Here is a 15,125-nt window from a genome sequence, read left to right as displayed (position 1 = left end):
TGGCTGGTAGGCCTGTGCTCATGACCACCGACGCACACCCCACCTTTCCCCCCAAATTCCTGGAGCCCTTGTTTTACCTCTGGAAGTTCATTAGCAACCTTCCCTCCCTTCAGCACAAAACAACAACAAGGAAAGTTTCCAATCAGAGAAAATTTAATATTTGGGAAGTTATGCTTTCAGGAGATGGGGGAACTGATTAGCCCAGTGACCCTGTCCACCACCCCCTGCATCTGAGAGGAAGCTGGGCCAGAGGCCAGGCCACAGGAGGAAAGGCAAATACCCACTGGGCTTCCTGTTGCCCACCCTGAAGCCAGCCTCCAGGCCATGCCACCAACACTTAGCCAGCAGGGCCCTCAGGGTAGCAGCCCAGCTCGCATCTGGAAGGCCAAGCCATCCCCTCGGGTAGCTTGCTGGAGAAGAAAGTGCAAGAAGGGGACACATCAGAAACCAGAGCCGGGCGTGGACCTCGGGGAAAGGGGTGACACCCACCTTGTTGATCTCTCTGTGACGTTCCTTAGTTACGATTTCCTCTAAGACCTCGCCGTCCCCCTTAATGAGCCTGGGGACGGAGGGGAGAGGACGCTGAGCCTCTGATGCCAGAGCCGACCCAGAGATGCCAGGCCTCAGGCCCCCTCCCCTGAGCAGCCAGAAGCTAGGCACTCCCCCCTCCCTCTCCCCCACCCTTGAGACACTGACAAAAGCTGGGGAGGCTCTGCCATCAGACTGACCAACTGGCTCTTTGAAGACACTCTTCAAGGCCCTCCAGCCCCTGCAACTGCTTGCTCTGGGCAGTAAGAACAGCCTGAGAAGTCCCATAAATGAGTAACTACTTTTCTCTGGTCTCTGGCTTTATACAGCCAGCAGCCATTGGCCCTCTCTCTGAGCGTTCAGAGTGTGTGGGGCTGAGCTTCGCCCCACTGCCCACCTGGTGCGTCCTGTCTCTGGGTCCACCACCTTGCGGATGATGCTCTGCCGAGCATCCCACTCCTCCTTGGTCATGGGCTTCATGGCCTGGATGCGGGACTTCTGTTCATCCGTCAGGACTGCAAGGGGAGACAGCAGGGAGTTGGCAGCTGGGTCTCAGGGAGGGGACCCCTTCCCTCCCGCACACTGGGTGGCACAGTACCTGGACCATCCTCTTCCTCCTCAGCAGATCTGTGCCACTGGTCCAGCGAGGGTCCCGGCAGAGCCTCACCCTGCTGCTGCAGCTTTGCCTTCTCCTTGCCTTTCTTCTTCAGGTGCTTCTTCCTTTTCCTCTTCTTCTTCCTCCTCTTCTTGTCCTTGTGCTTCGCCCGCTTCTTCCGGTCACCACTGGAGGAAGAGGAGGAGGACGAAGAGGAAGAAGAGCTAGAAGAACCGGAAGAAGAGGAGGAGGAACTGGATCGTGGTCTCCTCCGGGCTTTGTGCTTGCTTCTCTCTGTGATGCAGGGAGAAGGTGAGGCTGGAAGGCCAGGAGGGGAAGAAGTAAACCTTTATTCCCTTGCTCTGGCCTCTGGCAGGCATACAGGGACTACTGGGGGAGAGACCCTCCAGGTAGGGCTTTCCAGAGCAGGGATGAGCACTCTCTGGGCCTCACCCAATCGCTGTCTGGCCAGGAGCAGAGCAGCCAGCCCCCAGATCTCAGCTCCGGCTGCACAAAAAGCATCATTACTGCTCCCTTCAATCCGCACACCGTGCGCTGGCCCAGCCTCTGGAATCTGAGTGTCTTTCAATCCAGACGTCCAGGTGCTGCGCTCTGCACTCCTCTGACTACCGCCACCCCGGGAAGCCCGCTCAGCTGCCTGCAGCTGCCTCCGCAGAGTTCCCACACCGCCTTCCCACTCCCTGCGGTCCTCACCCTCCGCGCCCGAGGAGGCGATGATGGCCTTGCGGTCTTGGCATCTGGAAGCCGAGCAGCTCCTCGGAGCGTCTTTGCTGCTCTTCTTCCTCCTCTTTTCCGACCCTCGGCCCCGGGAGCGGCTTCGGCTCTTCGAGCGCTTGCGGGAGCTGACGTGAGCCATAGCGCCGAGGGCTGGAGACCGGCACACACGCTCAAACGGGGGCTCACGGCGGCGCCTCTTCTCGGGGCCTGGCCCTCGGGGGCCCAGCACTCATCGGCACCTGGGCAGGCACTGAGCGGGCCCCCGCCCGGCCCCGCCCCCCGGGACCCTCTGCCCCGCCCCCCGGGACCCTCGGCCCCTTTAAGGGCCCGCCCCCGCCCGGCCGCTCCACGCCTGCGCGCGGCCTCTCAACGCCCGGACGCTCCGGCGCGCCGAGGAGCCGCCGCGGTTCTCAGCTGCCAGGTGCGTCCCGACCCCGTGGCTGGGCGCTCTTACCCTCCGCGGCCTCGCCGCCCCAGGGAGGGCCCCCGCAGCTGCTCCGTCTCCTCCTCAGCCGCCCATCTGGCGGGACCCTGGGACCCACCCCGCGCCTTGCCGTGCGGAAGCGGCGGCGAGGTGACTTCCGGCCGGGACAGTGCTGCGGCAGGGCCGTCCGGCTGGGAAGCGAGGTGCCGCCGCCTTGAGTCCTGAAGCCCCGGGTTCCGTCTCCCGGGCAGCCCCAGGAACGGAGTCTGGCTCGCGCACCTCCCGAAGAGGGAAGCTGGGGATCCAGGCTGGCTCCCCCGCGCCCGGCCTCTGCCGCAGCCTGCCCTCGTCGCCGGTCGCCCTCCCCGCGCGCCCGCAGCACCCCCACCTCCCATAGAGCCAGGGCGGGGACCCCCGTGATGAGTGCCCCACGGGCCTGTCCAGAGGGGCAGCCGAGGCTCCGCTCCAGCTGATTGCTCCCAGATCCTCCCACCCTCCCAGGGAAGGCAGAACTCAAGATTGCAGAATGGAAACCCCTGGATTGCAAATGTACAACCCAAACCCGGCACAGCTGCACCCTTCATCTGATTTGGGGGCTGCCCAGTTGCAGATTTTTCAGTAACAATGACAGCAAACACAGAGGCCTGCTATAAAAAGCACTTTATGAACGTTAAGGCATTTGACTTTCACAACAGCTTTAGGAGAGAAGTACTTTCCAGGAGAGGAAACTGAGGCACAGAGAAGTCATGTGGCTGCCCCACAATCACACCCCTGGACGCAGCAGAATTAGAACTTGAACCCAGGCAGTCTAGCTCCAGGGTCCCTGCTCTGAAGCCCTTAACACCAACTGCAAGTTGCTAGTCAGTGTCTCACTGAAATTCCCTTTATAGACAGACACCCTCCAACCCAACCATGGTGCCCAAGGCTAACTCACTCCTGTACTCTGGAAGGTTCCCTTGGCCACTGGGAGCCACCTGCCCTGGAGACGGAGGTCTGGGAAGTGACTGCCACCTCCTCACCCCCCAGCCCAGACACACCCTGTGGCCGCACTGATGCAGGGCACAGACTGCTAGATCTGTGCCCCAGAGCACTCCCTGGGATTAAGCTGAGGCTGGCCGCCCTTTGAAACTACATCTTGGCTTAGCTCCTTTCCACCCTTGTCCTCCTCCTCCTGAAGGTGTTCCCTCAACAAACCACCTGCCCAGGAATCCCTGACTCAGGCTCTGACTCCAACAAACCTGACCTAAGACAGCCTGTCTGCCGAAAGAATGACACAGAAGCTTGTGTGTCTTTTTGAACCAAAAAGTGCCTGAGGGCTGAGGGAGTTTATTCCTGTCCCACCCAACCCTAGGAGGCAGAGCCCTGGCCTGCCACGCTACCCCCACGTGGCCCGACCTGGCTCAAGTCAGCATGCACACATCCACAGCAGTGGGCTCCTCGCGGGTGAAGCCATCACCAAAGCCCTCGTCGTCGTCCACCAGGTCGGGTTTGCGGCAGCACATGGGGCACAGGCGGTTGCGCACAGCAGAGGCCCGAAGCCAGATGACGAGGTTCCAGCGCTCACCTGTGCCCAGGGGCCGGGCCCCATGCAGCTGGCCGCCCCGGTGCAGGATGCCCTGGCCCACCACATGCTCCACTTCCAGGGGCCTGGCCAGGGCTGACGGCGCCTGCAGACAGCTGGGCTGAGGCCTGGGCATTCCTGGCTGCCCCAGGCCCTGCCCCGTGGGTTACACACACTAACCTGGAAGAGGCCCCCAAAGTACAGGGCACCCCCGGTGAAGGTCTTGCCAAGGGCCACGTTGAGGGTGAGCTCAGCATTATCATAGTGGCAGCCTAGCTCGCGGTCCTGGCCAAGTGCATATTTGACCACGAAGGCACGGTGGCTGTCCAGCCAACCCCCCCCACAGTCTGGGTACAGCAGCGCCATCAGTGGCTGCAGGAAGCGCTCCCGCAGTGGTGTCACCAGAGGCTCATCCAGGCCTAGCTCATGCAACAGCACCTGGGAGGGGGGCACCCCCAGAGGGTCAGCAGGGAAACTGACAGGGCCTCCCCCTGGGTCCCTGGGGGAATCTCTTACCAAGGACAGTGTTAACGTGTTGTGTTTTGCAGATATTTCATAATAATCCTGCCATGACCTCACTTTACAGATGGGGAAACTGAGACACCCAACAGGGCCCAACACCTCTCCAGCACTACAGGTACAGCCCCTCAGACCCCAGTGTCCCTGCCTCACCCACCCCATAGTTGTTCATGGTGTTGGGTCTTCCCTTGGGCATGTCTGACTGCTCAAAGTGCTCCAGCTCCTCCAGCAGGGCCCGGCAGAATGGTGCTGTGAACACGGGCAGCCGGTAGATCCGCTTCTCCCCTGCAAAGGGATGGAAAGTCTTTGGCTAGGAGCTCCCGTGTGCGGCTGTCTCCTCATAAGCTGTGTGAGCCTAGGCATGCCTTGTGACTTCCCTCAGCCTCAGTTTCCTCACCTGCACAATGGGAATAACGCGGGCACCCACCTCTCAGGGCTGTTGTGACCATTACTGACAGAATGTGTGGGCAGAAGGGAGGCCTATTCCTGGGCCCCCTTATTCATTCCTGGGGCTTCTCATCCTGCTTCCACAGGTGCCCACATGTCTAGCCTCTAGACTCAGATGTGAGTTCTCATGAGGCCCAGAGATGGGAAGGGATTAGCCATGTGACATCCAGCAGGCCAGTGATGGGAGCCAAGCAGGGATCACAGAGCCAGCATCAGGCTTTCTCTGCATGGCTCCCCATGAGTGCACCCCAACTGACGTGCCTCTTGGAGCCTCTGTTCCCCACATAGGAAGGTTGAGGGGGGCCATTCCTCCTTGCCGGGCCCTGTTAGGGAGAGGCCAGGCTCAGGATGGAAATGCAAAGACTTCTTGGCAGATGCACCAGTGCCTTGGGGTAGGGGGTTTGTAGGCCCCCACATCAGCCAACTCACAGCCTGGCCCAGCCCCACCTGGACAACCTCTACACAATCTCCACTGTTGGGAAGTGGGTGGGAATGAGGAGGGGCCCCCCCAGGCTGGGAGGGAAGGTTTCATTCACATTCCATCCTGTGCCTCACAAGAGGCACAAGCTTCACAAGGGAAGCAACACTGTACAGCCATCTCCCCACAGGACCCCCAGACCTAGGAATAACAGCAACCATAAGATAAGAAAACCGTTGCTGCACACCATGCACCCAGCCCATTAGGCATATTATGTCACTTAATCACGCTTTAAGAGACGGGTGTTACTTGTGCTCCCATTTCACAGATGATGACACAGAGGCAGAGATTAAGGAATCTGGGAGGGCTGGCACTTCCTGCTCGGCTTAGCCAGTAGGAGAGCCACAGGCAGGAGAGATGGGTCATTTCTGAGCTTGGCGTGGCTTTGTGCCTCTGCTCAAGGCCACAGCAGCTAGCTAGCAGCCTCTCTCCCACAACTCCAGGTCGTGGCAGGTTCTAGAAACTTCACTCCTGCCCACTTCTCCAGGTCTATGGATAGGACTGTCTGCTCCCCACCCTGCTGTTAGTCCTGGGTCCTTCCCCATTCCCTGCTGACCAATGAATTCAGCACACACGGGTCTCAGTTGTCCCTAACTTCTTCAGTGCCCTCCCCTACTGCCCCCAGCAGGCTCACACCTGACACAGGTACTGAGTATGTGTTGGGCAAGTGAGTAGGTGAACACAGATGCCCTGCTCCTGGCAGGTCAGTCCCACCACCTCTTCTAGCTTCTGCCAGTTTGGGTTTTGGAGGCAGACATGGCGGAGGAGGGACCCCAGTGCCCTGCCCCCTTGTCCTAGTCCTACTAGGTGACGGAGCCAAGACCTCACCAGACACCGTCTCTAGCCGCTGGAGAAGGCCTTCGAGGTCTGCACCTGGTGATGAGCTGTACTCAGCTGCAGCCAAAAACTCAGGGGCCAGAGCCTCATCCTGTAGGCAGAACACACCAGCTGTGGGGCACACAGCCCCCAGTCCTGGATGCCTCCACCTCCTTCAGTAACCTGCCCCTGCCAGGTACCTGCAGTGTGTTGTAGAGGTCAGGCCGTGCCGGGTGGTAGGAGCTCGAAATGAGGGCTTTCCTGGCGGCGGACTCCTGCCCCAGCCGCTGCCGCCGCTCTACCTCCTGCTCAAGCTGGGGTAGCACAGGGCCTGGTTACCATGATGGGTCCTCCCATCCCCCCCACCACCAAGGACATTGTGCAGAAGAGGAAAGTGAGGCTCAGGAAGGCAAAAGCAGGGCCTGGGTTGCAAGCTAAGCCTCCCTACACTAACCTGAGTGTATCAGGGTAAACTGCAAGTGCCAAGCTATTAGCTGAAGGAACAACCTCCTGCAAGGGGGCCCATCCCTCTCCGGGTTCCACCATTCAGAGCCTGGCTGGGATGGGAGCCCCTGGATATGGGGAACAGAATCCCAGCCAAGTCTCCTGATCCAGGGGCTGCAGGGGGCTCACCTAGGAAGTTTCCCCAAACCAACACCACCACTCCCCTCACCCCACGCCCACCCCCGTGAGCAAGGAGACAGAAGATGGGCAGCAGCAGCTCTGGCACCAGCCAAAGGGGGGGTGGGTGAAGAGATGAAGAGGCGGGAGCCTGGCAGTCCTGGGCGGGAGCTCAGCTCCACCTGCTGAGAAACCTTGGCACTTTCGGCTTTCTCTTCCTGGTGCTGCAGTGAGGGGCACAGGAAGCGGGAAGGGGAGGCCTAAGGCTGGCAGGACGGGGCTCGGCGGCCGGCTGCGAGCGGAGGGATGGAGGCTGGGGAATGTCACCTCTCCCAACAGCTCCTGGAAGTCCTTGGGGCTGACACACCCTCGGCTGCGCAGGATCTGAGAGCAGAAGGTCCAGTCAGCCCGACTGTGTGATCGCGTAAGCAAGTCACCGAGCGTCCCTGGGCCTGTTACCCTCGGTGAGGGGGAGACGAGAGGCTCGAGGAGCAGGGTTCCCAGCTGCTGCTAGTGACGCAGCCAGAGCGCCCTAAGCACCCTGCCTGTGTGGTCACGACAGCCCCACTAAGGAGAGACTACTGTCCGTCCCTGGCGACGGCGGAAAACCCCCGAGGCGCCCAGGACGCGTCCCCGTCGCTGTCGGAGCTGAGCAGCACGATGTCTCCGCACAGCCCGTGGAGGCCACTCACCCGGCCGTAGTCCCGGAGCAGCTGCTGCTCGCCCTGGAAGCGCACGTGGAGCCGGTAGCGCGCTACGTACAGGTTCTCGGTGCAGAAGCAGGCGCAGCGGCAGAAACGCCGCGGGGCCCGGGCCGTCGCCATGGTGAGGAGGCGCGTGCCGCCCCCCGGCTTCCGGAGGGGCACTTCCGGCGCGGCCCCAGCCGGAGGGGCGGGGCCGGCGGGGCGGGGCGGGGCCGGCGGGGCGGGGCGGGGCTCGCCGGCCAGGGCCCGTCCTAAATTCCCGAGCGCGGAGGAGAACGGAGGCTCCGCCTCAGAGTTTCCCAGTCCGGCAGGCGGGGTTAGCACGCTCAGTGCACGGAGAGGCTACCCGAGTCCCCGCTCCCCGGCCGAGGACAGGTCGCGAGTTGGGACGCCGAGGCCTCGTGCTTAAAGGCCGCCTCCCCTCTCCGGGCTCCCGCCGGTCCCCCGCGAGCGCCCAGCCCGCTCCGTGCGTCCGAGCGCGGGCTTGGCATTCTTCCCGGGTCCCTGTCGTCCGGCGCTCTCGGGCCGCCGCGGCGACCTGGATTCGCTCGGCCCGCGTGACTTCCGGGGGCCGTGCCCGAGGACTCGCGTGGGGGCGGGAGCAGGGGTGCGGGCTGGCGGCGGCCGGGTCCGCGCGGCCGCGGTGAGGGATGGGTGTGCTGCTCCCGGAGCGTGCGCCCTTCCCGCGGGGAGACCCGGGGTCGCTGCTGCGTACCCGGCCTCGGGGACGCCCCCACCTGGTCCGCCGCGCACCCCGCGGGCTCGGGCCGCAGCGTCCCGGGAGGAAGCTTGGGCGGCAGAACCCCGAGGCTCAGAGTCGGGGACGAAGTCGTGTCCCCCGCCCTGGGAGTTCCGCCCCTGGCTCGGCAAGTGCGGGGACGGGGGTGGGGAGGAGGACCCGGGCCTCGAGCCCCCAGCCCTGAGCCGGGGTAACACCGGGATAACCAGGTGACCGCAGATGGGGAGGGGACTCCTGCTTGTCTCCGTCCGTCCGTCGGTCCGTGGGGCACAGCTCGCAGCGAGGCCCTCTCCCGTCCCCCCTGTTACGGATGGGGAAACAGGCCCAGAGAGGGGGGCGACCGCCCCAGGGGTTCCCTGAGTGGTTGGATGATGCGGGATGCGGATTTTCTCTTTGTGCTTGTTAGCATTTATTTTCTTGATGCTTCCACATCCCGGGGTGTATACACAGGCTTACACCCACACACTCAGACACACCCTTGTGTGCTCACACATGCTCACACACCATCACAGGCATTGTCATACTATTGACACACTCACACCCACTCCTACCCAGCACTTCACGTGCAGTCACAGCCGCATGCTCACTCACACCCGACACACTCCTGTGCACCCGCACACACCTGTCACCCACCGCGCTCGCACATCCAGCGCAGCCCCCGTTCCTCCTAGCTCTGTGGTGAATTCAGCCCCAACACCCGCCTTTTGCTTCTGCTGAAGCCTCAGGGCCCCAGAGGGAGATGGGAAACCCTCACATCCTGTGCAGTGGTGTCAGGCCATCCTCTCCCGGTGTCTCCACCAGCATATTTGGGAGTCCAAGTCTCCCACCACCACCTCAGGGGGCTGGGAGAAGGCTTCTGCTCTCCAGGCAAAACCTACACCACCAGCCCGATTGGCTTTCACACTGGCTGGCCAGGGGCAGCAGGACCATCCTGAGTGTGGGTGTTTTGCATGTGAGCTTGTGAAGTGACAATTAAGGTCCCCACTCTTCTGAAGCTCAGTCAAGGTGCAGAGACAGGAGTAAGCAAGGAAACATCCATGATCAAGTTATTTTCATTCAGTCCTAAGCACTGGGAAGACAAGCTAGGTGACGGGATGGTTAGTGCCTGGAGGTGTCCACTTGAGGCAGGATGGCCAGAGAAAGCCTCCCAAAGAGTGACATTTCAGCTGAGCTCCAACCACCGCAGCAAGATCTGGCAGGAAAGGGTTCTAGGCAGGGGAACTAAAAGTGCAAAGCCCCTACAGTGGGATGAGCTTGCTGTGCTTGCAGAACAGCAAGGCACACAAGAGGGTAAGCCCTAGGGAAGGAGGCCAGGGTGGTATTCGGACCAAATCACTGAGCTTAGGAGACCACTGTTAACATTTTGGATTTTACTCTACCTGTGGAGGGAAGCTGCCTAATTCTCACAACAAACATTATGAGGGAGGAATTATCCCCACTTTATAGAAGATCACAGAGGTTGAATGGCCCACCCAAGGCTACACAGCTCACAAGTAGTGGAGTCTAGAATGCAACAGGAGTCTGTTTCTGTCTCCGTCGGTGCCCCTTCCCCTCCTCAGACAATACATCTAGGTTATTAGCCCTATTACTTCTGGAGGTACCAGGCTTCCTCAAGGGGGGGAGAATGACCTTCGAGGGTCGCCTTCCCCTTCAACGACCCAGCTCCTCCAGCCTGGAACTGTGTGGCCTGAGAAGATGTTTAAACTTTCACAGGTGTCTTGATTGCCCAGTGATAGTGAAGGGCCCTGCTGTCCAGGAAAGGATCCATTTCCCCAGTTGTGTGCTCATTATCCCCTGAATTGCCTTCCTCCCCCAGAGGCCCAGGGCAGGCCTGGTCCACGGATCCCCCCCCCAACCCAGTGTCCCCCCGATTAGATTTCTCCCTTTGAGGCAGTTTACAAGATGAGCAGGTTCTCAGTTTAGATTGGCTCTCCCTGTGGCCCCCCTCCTCCTTGGAAGCAGTCTCCACTCCTACCCTGCCCCAGCCTGGGCTCCAGCACCAAAGCAAACAGCACCAGGAATATCAATAGTAAGTATCGGATCCATGTGCTCCCAACCAGCACTGATGTGTGTTTGTTGTCTGTGCGAGGTATTGTATATTTTTTAAGATTTTTATTTTATTTTTTTTTTAAGATTTTATTTATTTGGGGCACCTGGGTGGCTTGGTTGGTTAAGCATCTGCCTTTGGCTTGGCTCATGATCCCAGGGTCCTGGGATCAAGTCCCACATTGGGCTCCCAGGTCAGTGGGGAGCCTGCTTCTCCCTCTACTCCTCTCCTGTGCTTATGTACTCTCTCACTCTTGCTCTCTCAAATAAATACAAATCTTTTTTTTAAATTATTTATTCATTTGAGAGCGAGAGCCAGGACAGAGGGAGAGGGAGAAGCAGACTCCCCAGTGAGTGGAGAGCCCAATGCAAGGCTCCAACTCAGGACCCCAAGGTCAGGACCTGAGCTGAAGGCAGAGGCTTAACCAACTGAGCCACCCAGGTGCTCCTAAGATTTTTTTTTTTAAGTAATCTACACCCAGTGTGAGGCTCAAACTCATAACCTCGAGATCAAAGAGTTGCACGCTCCACCAATTGAGCCAGCTAGGTACCCCTGTGTTGAGGTATTAATAAATCAATTTTACAGATAAGGCTTGGTGAAGTACAGGGGCCTGTCTAGGGTCACAAACCTAGTAAGTGGCAGAACCAGAATTACAGCACTTATCCTTTTATCTGGTTCCACAGTGTATTTGTGTGTGTGTGTGTGTTGTTTTTTTTTTTCGGGGGGGGGGGAGCGTATGTCTATGTACATGTATATATGCATGTTGCACATATGTTTATTTCTATATATGTATCTATCTGCCTTCTTTTTTTTTTTAATCTGCCTTCTTTTGTTTTTTTTTTGTTTGTTTTTTAAAGATTTTATTTATTTATTCATAGAGACACAGAGAGAGAGGCAGAGACACAGGCAGAGGGAGAAACAGGCTCCATGCAGAGAGCCTGACATGGGACTCGATCCAGGGTCTCCAGGATCACTCCCTAGGCTGCAGGCAGCGCTAAACCGCTGCGCCACCGGGGCTGCCCATCTGCCTTCTTTTGAATTCGTATACAGCACACTTTATAGAAGGGCACATCTCAAGTATACATTTGGTGAATCTTTACAAACTAGCCATAGCCATGTAACCAGCATCCAGATCCCAAGATAGAACATACCAGCCTGCAGAAGCCCCCACCGTGTCCCTGCTTAGCCACTACTTACCTTCCAATGCTAATCACTACCCTGAATCCTAAAGCAAAGATTAGTTTTGCTTCTTGTTGATTTTGATAAAAATAAAGCGTAGAGGGATCCCTGGGTGGCGCAGCGGTTTGGCACCTGCCTTTGGCCCAGGGTGCGATCCTGGAGACCTGGGATCGAATCCCACGTCAGGCTCCCGGTGCATGGAGCCTGCTTCTCCCTCTGCCTGTGTCTCTGCCTCTCTCTCTCTGTGACTATCATAAATAAATTAAAATTAAAAAAATTAAAAAAAAATAAAGCGTAGACTATGTATTATTTTGTATACTATTTCTTTCAGCATTCTGTTGTTGAGATTCATTGATGTGGTCATGTGTTGGGGCAGTTTATGTTTTTTTTCCTGGCTGCCTAGTATTCTACTAGGTGACCACTCCATCCATTGAGCCATTCTGCAACTGAAGGACACTTGTATTGTTTCCAGTTTAGAGATGTCATGAATGAAGCTGCTAGGAACATTGTAATTTACTTATTGCAGTAAAATATACATAACATAAAATTGACCATTTTAACCATTTCTTTTTTTTTTAAGATTTTATTTATTTATTCATGAGAGACACACAGAGAGAGAGGCAGAGACACAGGCAGAGGGAGAAGCAGGCTCCTTACAACTGATGTGGGACTCAATCCCTGAACTGGGATCACCCCCTCAGCTGAAGGCAGATGCTCAACTGCTGAGCAACCCTGGCATCCCCATTTTAACCATTTCTTAAAGAGACTTTACTTTTTAGAACAGTTATAGGTTCACAGCAAAATTGAGTGGAAAGTACAGGGATTGACCATATGCCCCATCCCCCCACCCCCAGCCTAACCCCCACTCTCAACATCCCTCACCAGAATGGTACATTTGTCACAATGCATTACTTCACATTGACACAACATTATTATCCCAAGTCCATAGTTTACACGAGGGTTCACTCTAGGAGTTGTATATTCTGTGTTTTTTGACAGTGTAGAATGACATGTATCTATCATCAGGGTCTCATACAGAATAGTTTCACTGTCCTTGAAATCCTCTCTGCCCTGCCTATTCATCCCTCCCTCCTCCCTGACCATCACTGATCCTTTTACTGCCTTCATGCTTTTGTCTTTTCCAGATGTCATGGAATTGTATCATTGTATAGCCTTTTCAGATTGCCTACTTTCACATAGTAATAAGCATTTGTGTTTCCTCTGTGTCTTTTCATGGCTTAATAACTGAATAATACTGCATTGTCTGAATGTACCACAGTTTATCCATTCACCTACTGAAGGACATCTTGCTTGCTTCCAAGTTTGGGCAATTATGAATAAAGCTGCCATAAACATCCACTTTCAGGCTTTTATGTGGACATAAGTTTTCAGCTCAGTTGGGTAAATAAATACCTAGAGGCATGATTGCTGAACCATACAGTAAGGATATGTTTAGTTTTATAAGAAACCACTAAGCTCTTCAAAAGTAACTGTACCATTTGCATTCCTACCAGCAGTAAATGAGAATTCCTGTTGCTCCACATCTTCACCAGCATTTGGTGTTGTCGGTGTTTTGGATCTTAGCAATTCTATTAGCTAGGCAATGATACCACATTGTTTTAATTTGCAAGTTCCTAATGACATGATGATGTTGAGCATCATTTCATATGTTTGTCTGCCATCTGTATGTCTTGTTTGGTGAGGTGTCTGTTCAGGTCTTTTGCTTCTTTTTAAAATTCAGTGTTTTTTTTTTTGTTGTTGTTGGTTTTTTTTTTCTTTGAACTCATATTTAGTTTAATGAAGATACACAGGTGAACATACACACACTTATTGCTGACCCGACCTAGAGGCAACAATGCCCCAGAAGAAACAACCACACCTAGTGCCCAGATCTTGGTTTCTAAAATCACTTTTTAGGGATCCCTGGGTGGCGCAGCGGTTTGGCGCCTGCCTTTGGCCTAGGGCGCGATCCTGGAGACCCAGGATCGAGTCCCACATCGGGCTCTCGGTGCATGGAGCCTGCTTCTCCCTCTGCCTGTGTCTCTGCCTCTCTCTCTCTGTGTATGACTATCATAAATAAATAATAAATAAAAATTAAAAAAAATAAAATAAAATCACTTTTTAAAATAAGAAGGGCTTTCTGAGAAACCGATGTTTCACAAGGAGACAAGACCCACAAAACAGGCCAGTACTTTCAACTCCTGCTGAGACCCCACCAAGAATCCCTATCATCATTACTACATTATATTTTGTGAAAAGGTCACATTCTTTATAGCATTAAAATAAGCAAACTAGGGGATCCCTGGGTGGTGCAGCGGTTTGGCTCCTGCCTTTGGCCCAGGGCGTGATCCTGGAGACCTGGGATCGAATCCCACGTCGGGCTCCCGGTGCATGGAGCCTGCTTCTGTCTCTGCCTCTCTCTCTCTCTCTCTGTGTGTGTGTGTATGTGTGTGTGTGTGACTATCATAAATAAATAAAAATTAAAAAAAAAAAAAGCAAACTACCAGGGGCACCTGGGTGGCTTAGTTGGTTAAGCGTCTGGCTTTGCTCAAGTCATGATCCCAGAGTCCTGAGATCGAGCCCCACATGGTGCTCCCTGCCCAGCAGTGAGGCTGCTTCTCTCTCTCCCTCTGCCCCTCCCCTTGCTTTTGCTCTCCCTTTCTTATTTATTTATTTGTTTGTTTGTTTGTTTGTTTGTTTGGAGTTCAATTTGCCAACATATAGCATATCACCCAGTGCTCATTCTGTCAACTGCGCCCCTCTGTGCCCGTCACCCAGTAACCCCAACCCCCGCCCACCTCCCTTTCCACTATCCCTTGTTCGTTTCCCAGAGTTAGGAGTCTCTCATGTTCTGTCATCCTCACTGATATTTTCACTCCTTTCCGCTTTATTCCCTTTCACTATTTTTTTATATTCTCCAAATGAATGAGACCATATAATGTTTGTCCTTCTCCGATTGACTTATTTCACTCAGCATAATACCCTCCAGTTCCATCCACGTTGAAGCAAATGCTGGGTATTTGTCGTTTCTAATGGCTGAGGAATATTCCATTGTATACATAAACCACATCTTCTTTATCCATCTTTCGATGGACACTGAGGCTCCTTCCACAGTTTGGCTATTGTGGACATTGCTGCTAGAAACATTGGGGTGCAGGTGTTCCGGCGTTTCAAAACTGCATCAGTATCTTTGGGTGTTGTTGGGTTTTAAATATTTTTGTGTATTTTGGATAACAGACCTTTATCGGATATATTTTTGGTAAATACTCTCTCCCAGTCTATGGTTTGTCTTATTCTCTTGACAGTATCTTTGCAGAGCAGAAGTTTTTAATTGTAATGAAGTTCAGCTTATTAGTTTTTTTCATGAATCATGTCTTAGATGTTGCACCCAAAAATCATCTTCAGAACCAACAAAATCTAGATTTTTTTCCTATCTTATCTTCTAAGAGTTTTATAGTTTTGCATTTTACAGTCAGTTCTGTGGCCCATTTTGAGTTAATTTTTGTGAAAGGTGTAAAATCTGAGTCTAGATTTTTTTTTTTTTTGCACATGGATGTCCAGTTGGTCAGGCATCATTTGTTGAAAAGATTGTGCTTGTTCCATTGTACTGCCTTTGCTCCTTTGTCAAAGATCAGTTGACTATATTTGAGTCTATTTCTGGACTCTCTATATTGTTCCATTGATCCATGTGACTATTTGTTCATCGAAACCACACTGTCTTGATTACTG

The 15,125-nt window shown here is 54.9% G+C and overlaps 3 protein-coding genes across 9 annotated transcripts in view; 1 reads left to right on the top strand and 2 right to left on the bottom strand.

The window, feature by feature from the left end:
- Positions 1 to 135: 135 nt before the first annotated feature.
- ARL6IP4 (ADP ribosylation factor like GTPase 6 interacting protein 4) lies at positions 136 to 3,617 on the bottom strand. 4 transcript variants are annotated; one of them, XM_041729055.1, is made up of 6 exons: positions 2,316 to 3,617; positions 1,838 to 2,011; positions 1,127 to 1,347; positions 926 to 1,043; positions 490 to 559; positions 136 to 410 (listed from the first exon to the last, which is right to left on the bottom strand). In XM_041729055.1, exons 1-6 carry the CDS (start codon positions 2,867 to 2,869, stop codon positions 354 to 356), a joined length of 1,194 nt encoding a protein of 397 aa, XP_041584989.1. In that variant the 5' UTR covers positions 2,870 to 3,617; the 3' UTR covers positions 136 to 353. The 4 variants fall into 4 exon arrangements, with proteins under 4 accessions (XP_041584989.1, XP_041584990.1, XP_041584992.1 ...); XM_041729056.1 differs by having other exon boundaries at positions 1,127 to 1,311; positions 2,316 to 3,616; XM_041729058.1 differs by having other exon boundaries at positions 1,127 to 1,441; positions 2,316 to 2,447.
- On the bottom strand, positions 3,574 to 7,995 carry OGFOD2 (2-oxoglutarate and iron dependent oxygenase domain containing 2). Of its 3 annotated transcripts, XM_041729061.1 has the most exons (7): positions 7,420 to 7,993; positions 7,055 to 7,111; positions 6,307 to 6,420; positions 6,119 to 6,218; positions 4,523 to 4,650; positions 4,027 to 4,284; positions 3,574 to 3,952 (listed from the first exon to the last, which is right to left on the bottom strand). In XM_041729061.1, exons 1-7 carry the CDS (start codon positions 7,549 to 7,551, stop codon positions 3,686 to 3,688), a joined length of 1,056 nt encoding a protein of 351 aa, XP_041584995.1. In that variant the 5' UTR covers positions 7,552 to 7,993; the 3' UTR covers positions 3,574 to 3,685. The 3 variants fall into 3 exon arrangements, with proteins under 3 accessions (XP_041584995.1, XP_041584994.1, XP_041584996.1); XM_041729060.1 differs by having other exon boundaries at positions 3,574 to 4,284; positions 7,420 to 7,994; XM_041729062.1 differs by lacking the exons at positions 6,119 to 6,218; positions 6,307 to 6,420 and having other exon boundaries at positions 3,574 to 4,284; positions 6,910 to 7,111; positions 7,420 to 7,995.
- ABCB9 (ATP binding cassette subfamily B member 9) overlaps positions 7,416 to 15,125 on the top strand; it is a 39,895-nt gene continuing 32,185 nt past the window's right edge. Inside the window, exon 1 of one of the 2 annotated variants that reach the window (XM_041729053.1) lies at positions 7,416 to 7,552. The gene's annotated coding sequence lies outside the window, so the exon portion shown is untranslated. Of the gene's footprint in view, positions 7,553 to 8,035; positions 10,200 to 15,125 lie in introns of those variants that run through there. The other variant, XM_041729054.1, reaches the window with a different exon arrangement.

This window comes from Vulpes lagopus, chromosome 14 (assembly GCF_018345385.1).
Source record: "Vulpes lagopus strain Blue_001 chromosome 14, ASM1834538v1, whole genome shotgun sequence".
Classification (NCBI taxonomy): Eukaryota; Metazoa; Chordata; class Mammalia; order Carnivora; family Canidae; genus Vulpes; species Vulpes lagopus.
The sequence above is the reverse complement of the archived record's forward strand: the minus strand, read 5'-3'. Positions and strand labels throughout refer to the sequence as shown.

Coding starts and splice junctions, on each gene's coding strand:
- ARL6IP4 (XM_041729055.1), bottom strand. CDS start 2,869: ATGAAGGGTGCAGCTGTGCCGGGTTTGGGTTGTACATTTGCAATCCAG. Junction 1,348..1,837: donor CGCCTCCTCGGGCGCGGAGG/GTGAGGACCGCA, acceptor CGGTTCTTCTAG/CTCTTCTTCCTCTTCGTCCT. Junction 1,044..1,126: donor GGAGGAAGAGGATGGTCCAG/GTACTGTGCCAC, acceptor CTCCCCTTGCAG/TCCTGACGGATGAACAGAAG.
- OGFOD2 (XM_041729060.1), bottom strand. CDS start 7,551: ATGGCGACGGCCCGGGCCCCGCGGCGTTTCTGCCGCTGCGCCTGCTTC. Junction 6,219..6,306: donor ACCTCTACAACACACTGCAG/GTACCTGGCAGG, acceptor TTCTGCCTACAG/GATGAGGCTCTGGCCCCTGA. Junction 4,285..4,522: donor ACACCATGAACAACTATGGG/GTGGGTGAGGCA, acceptor CCCCCCTCCCAG/GTGCTGTTGCATGAGCTAGG.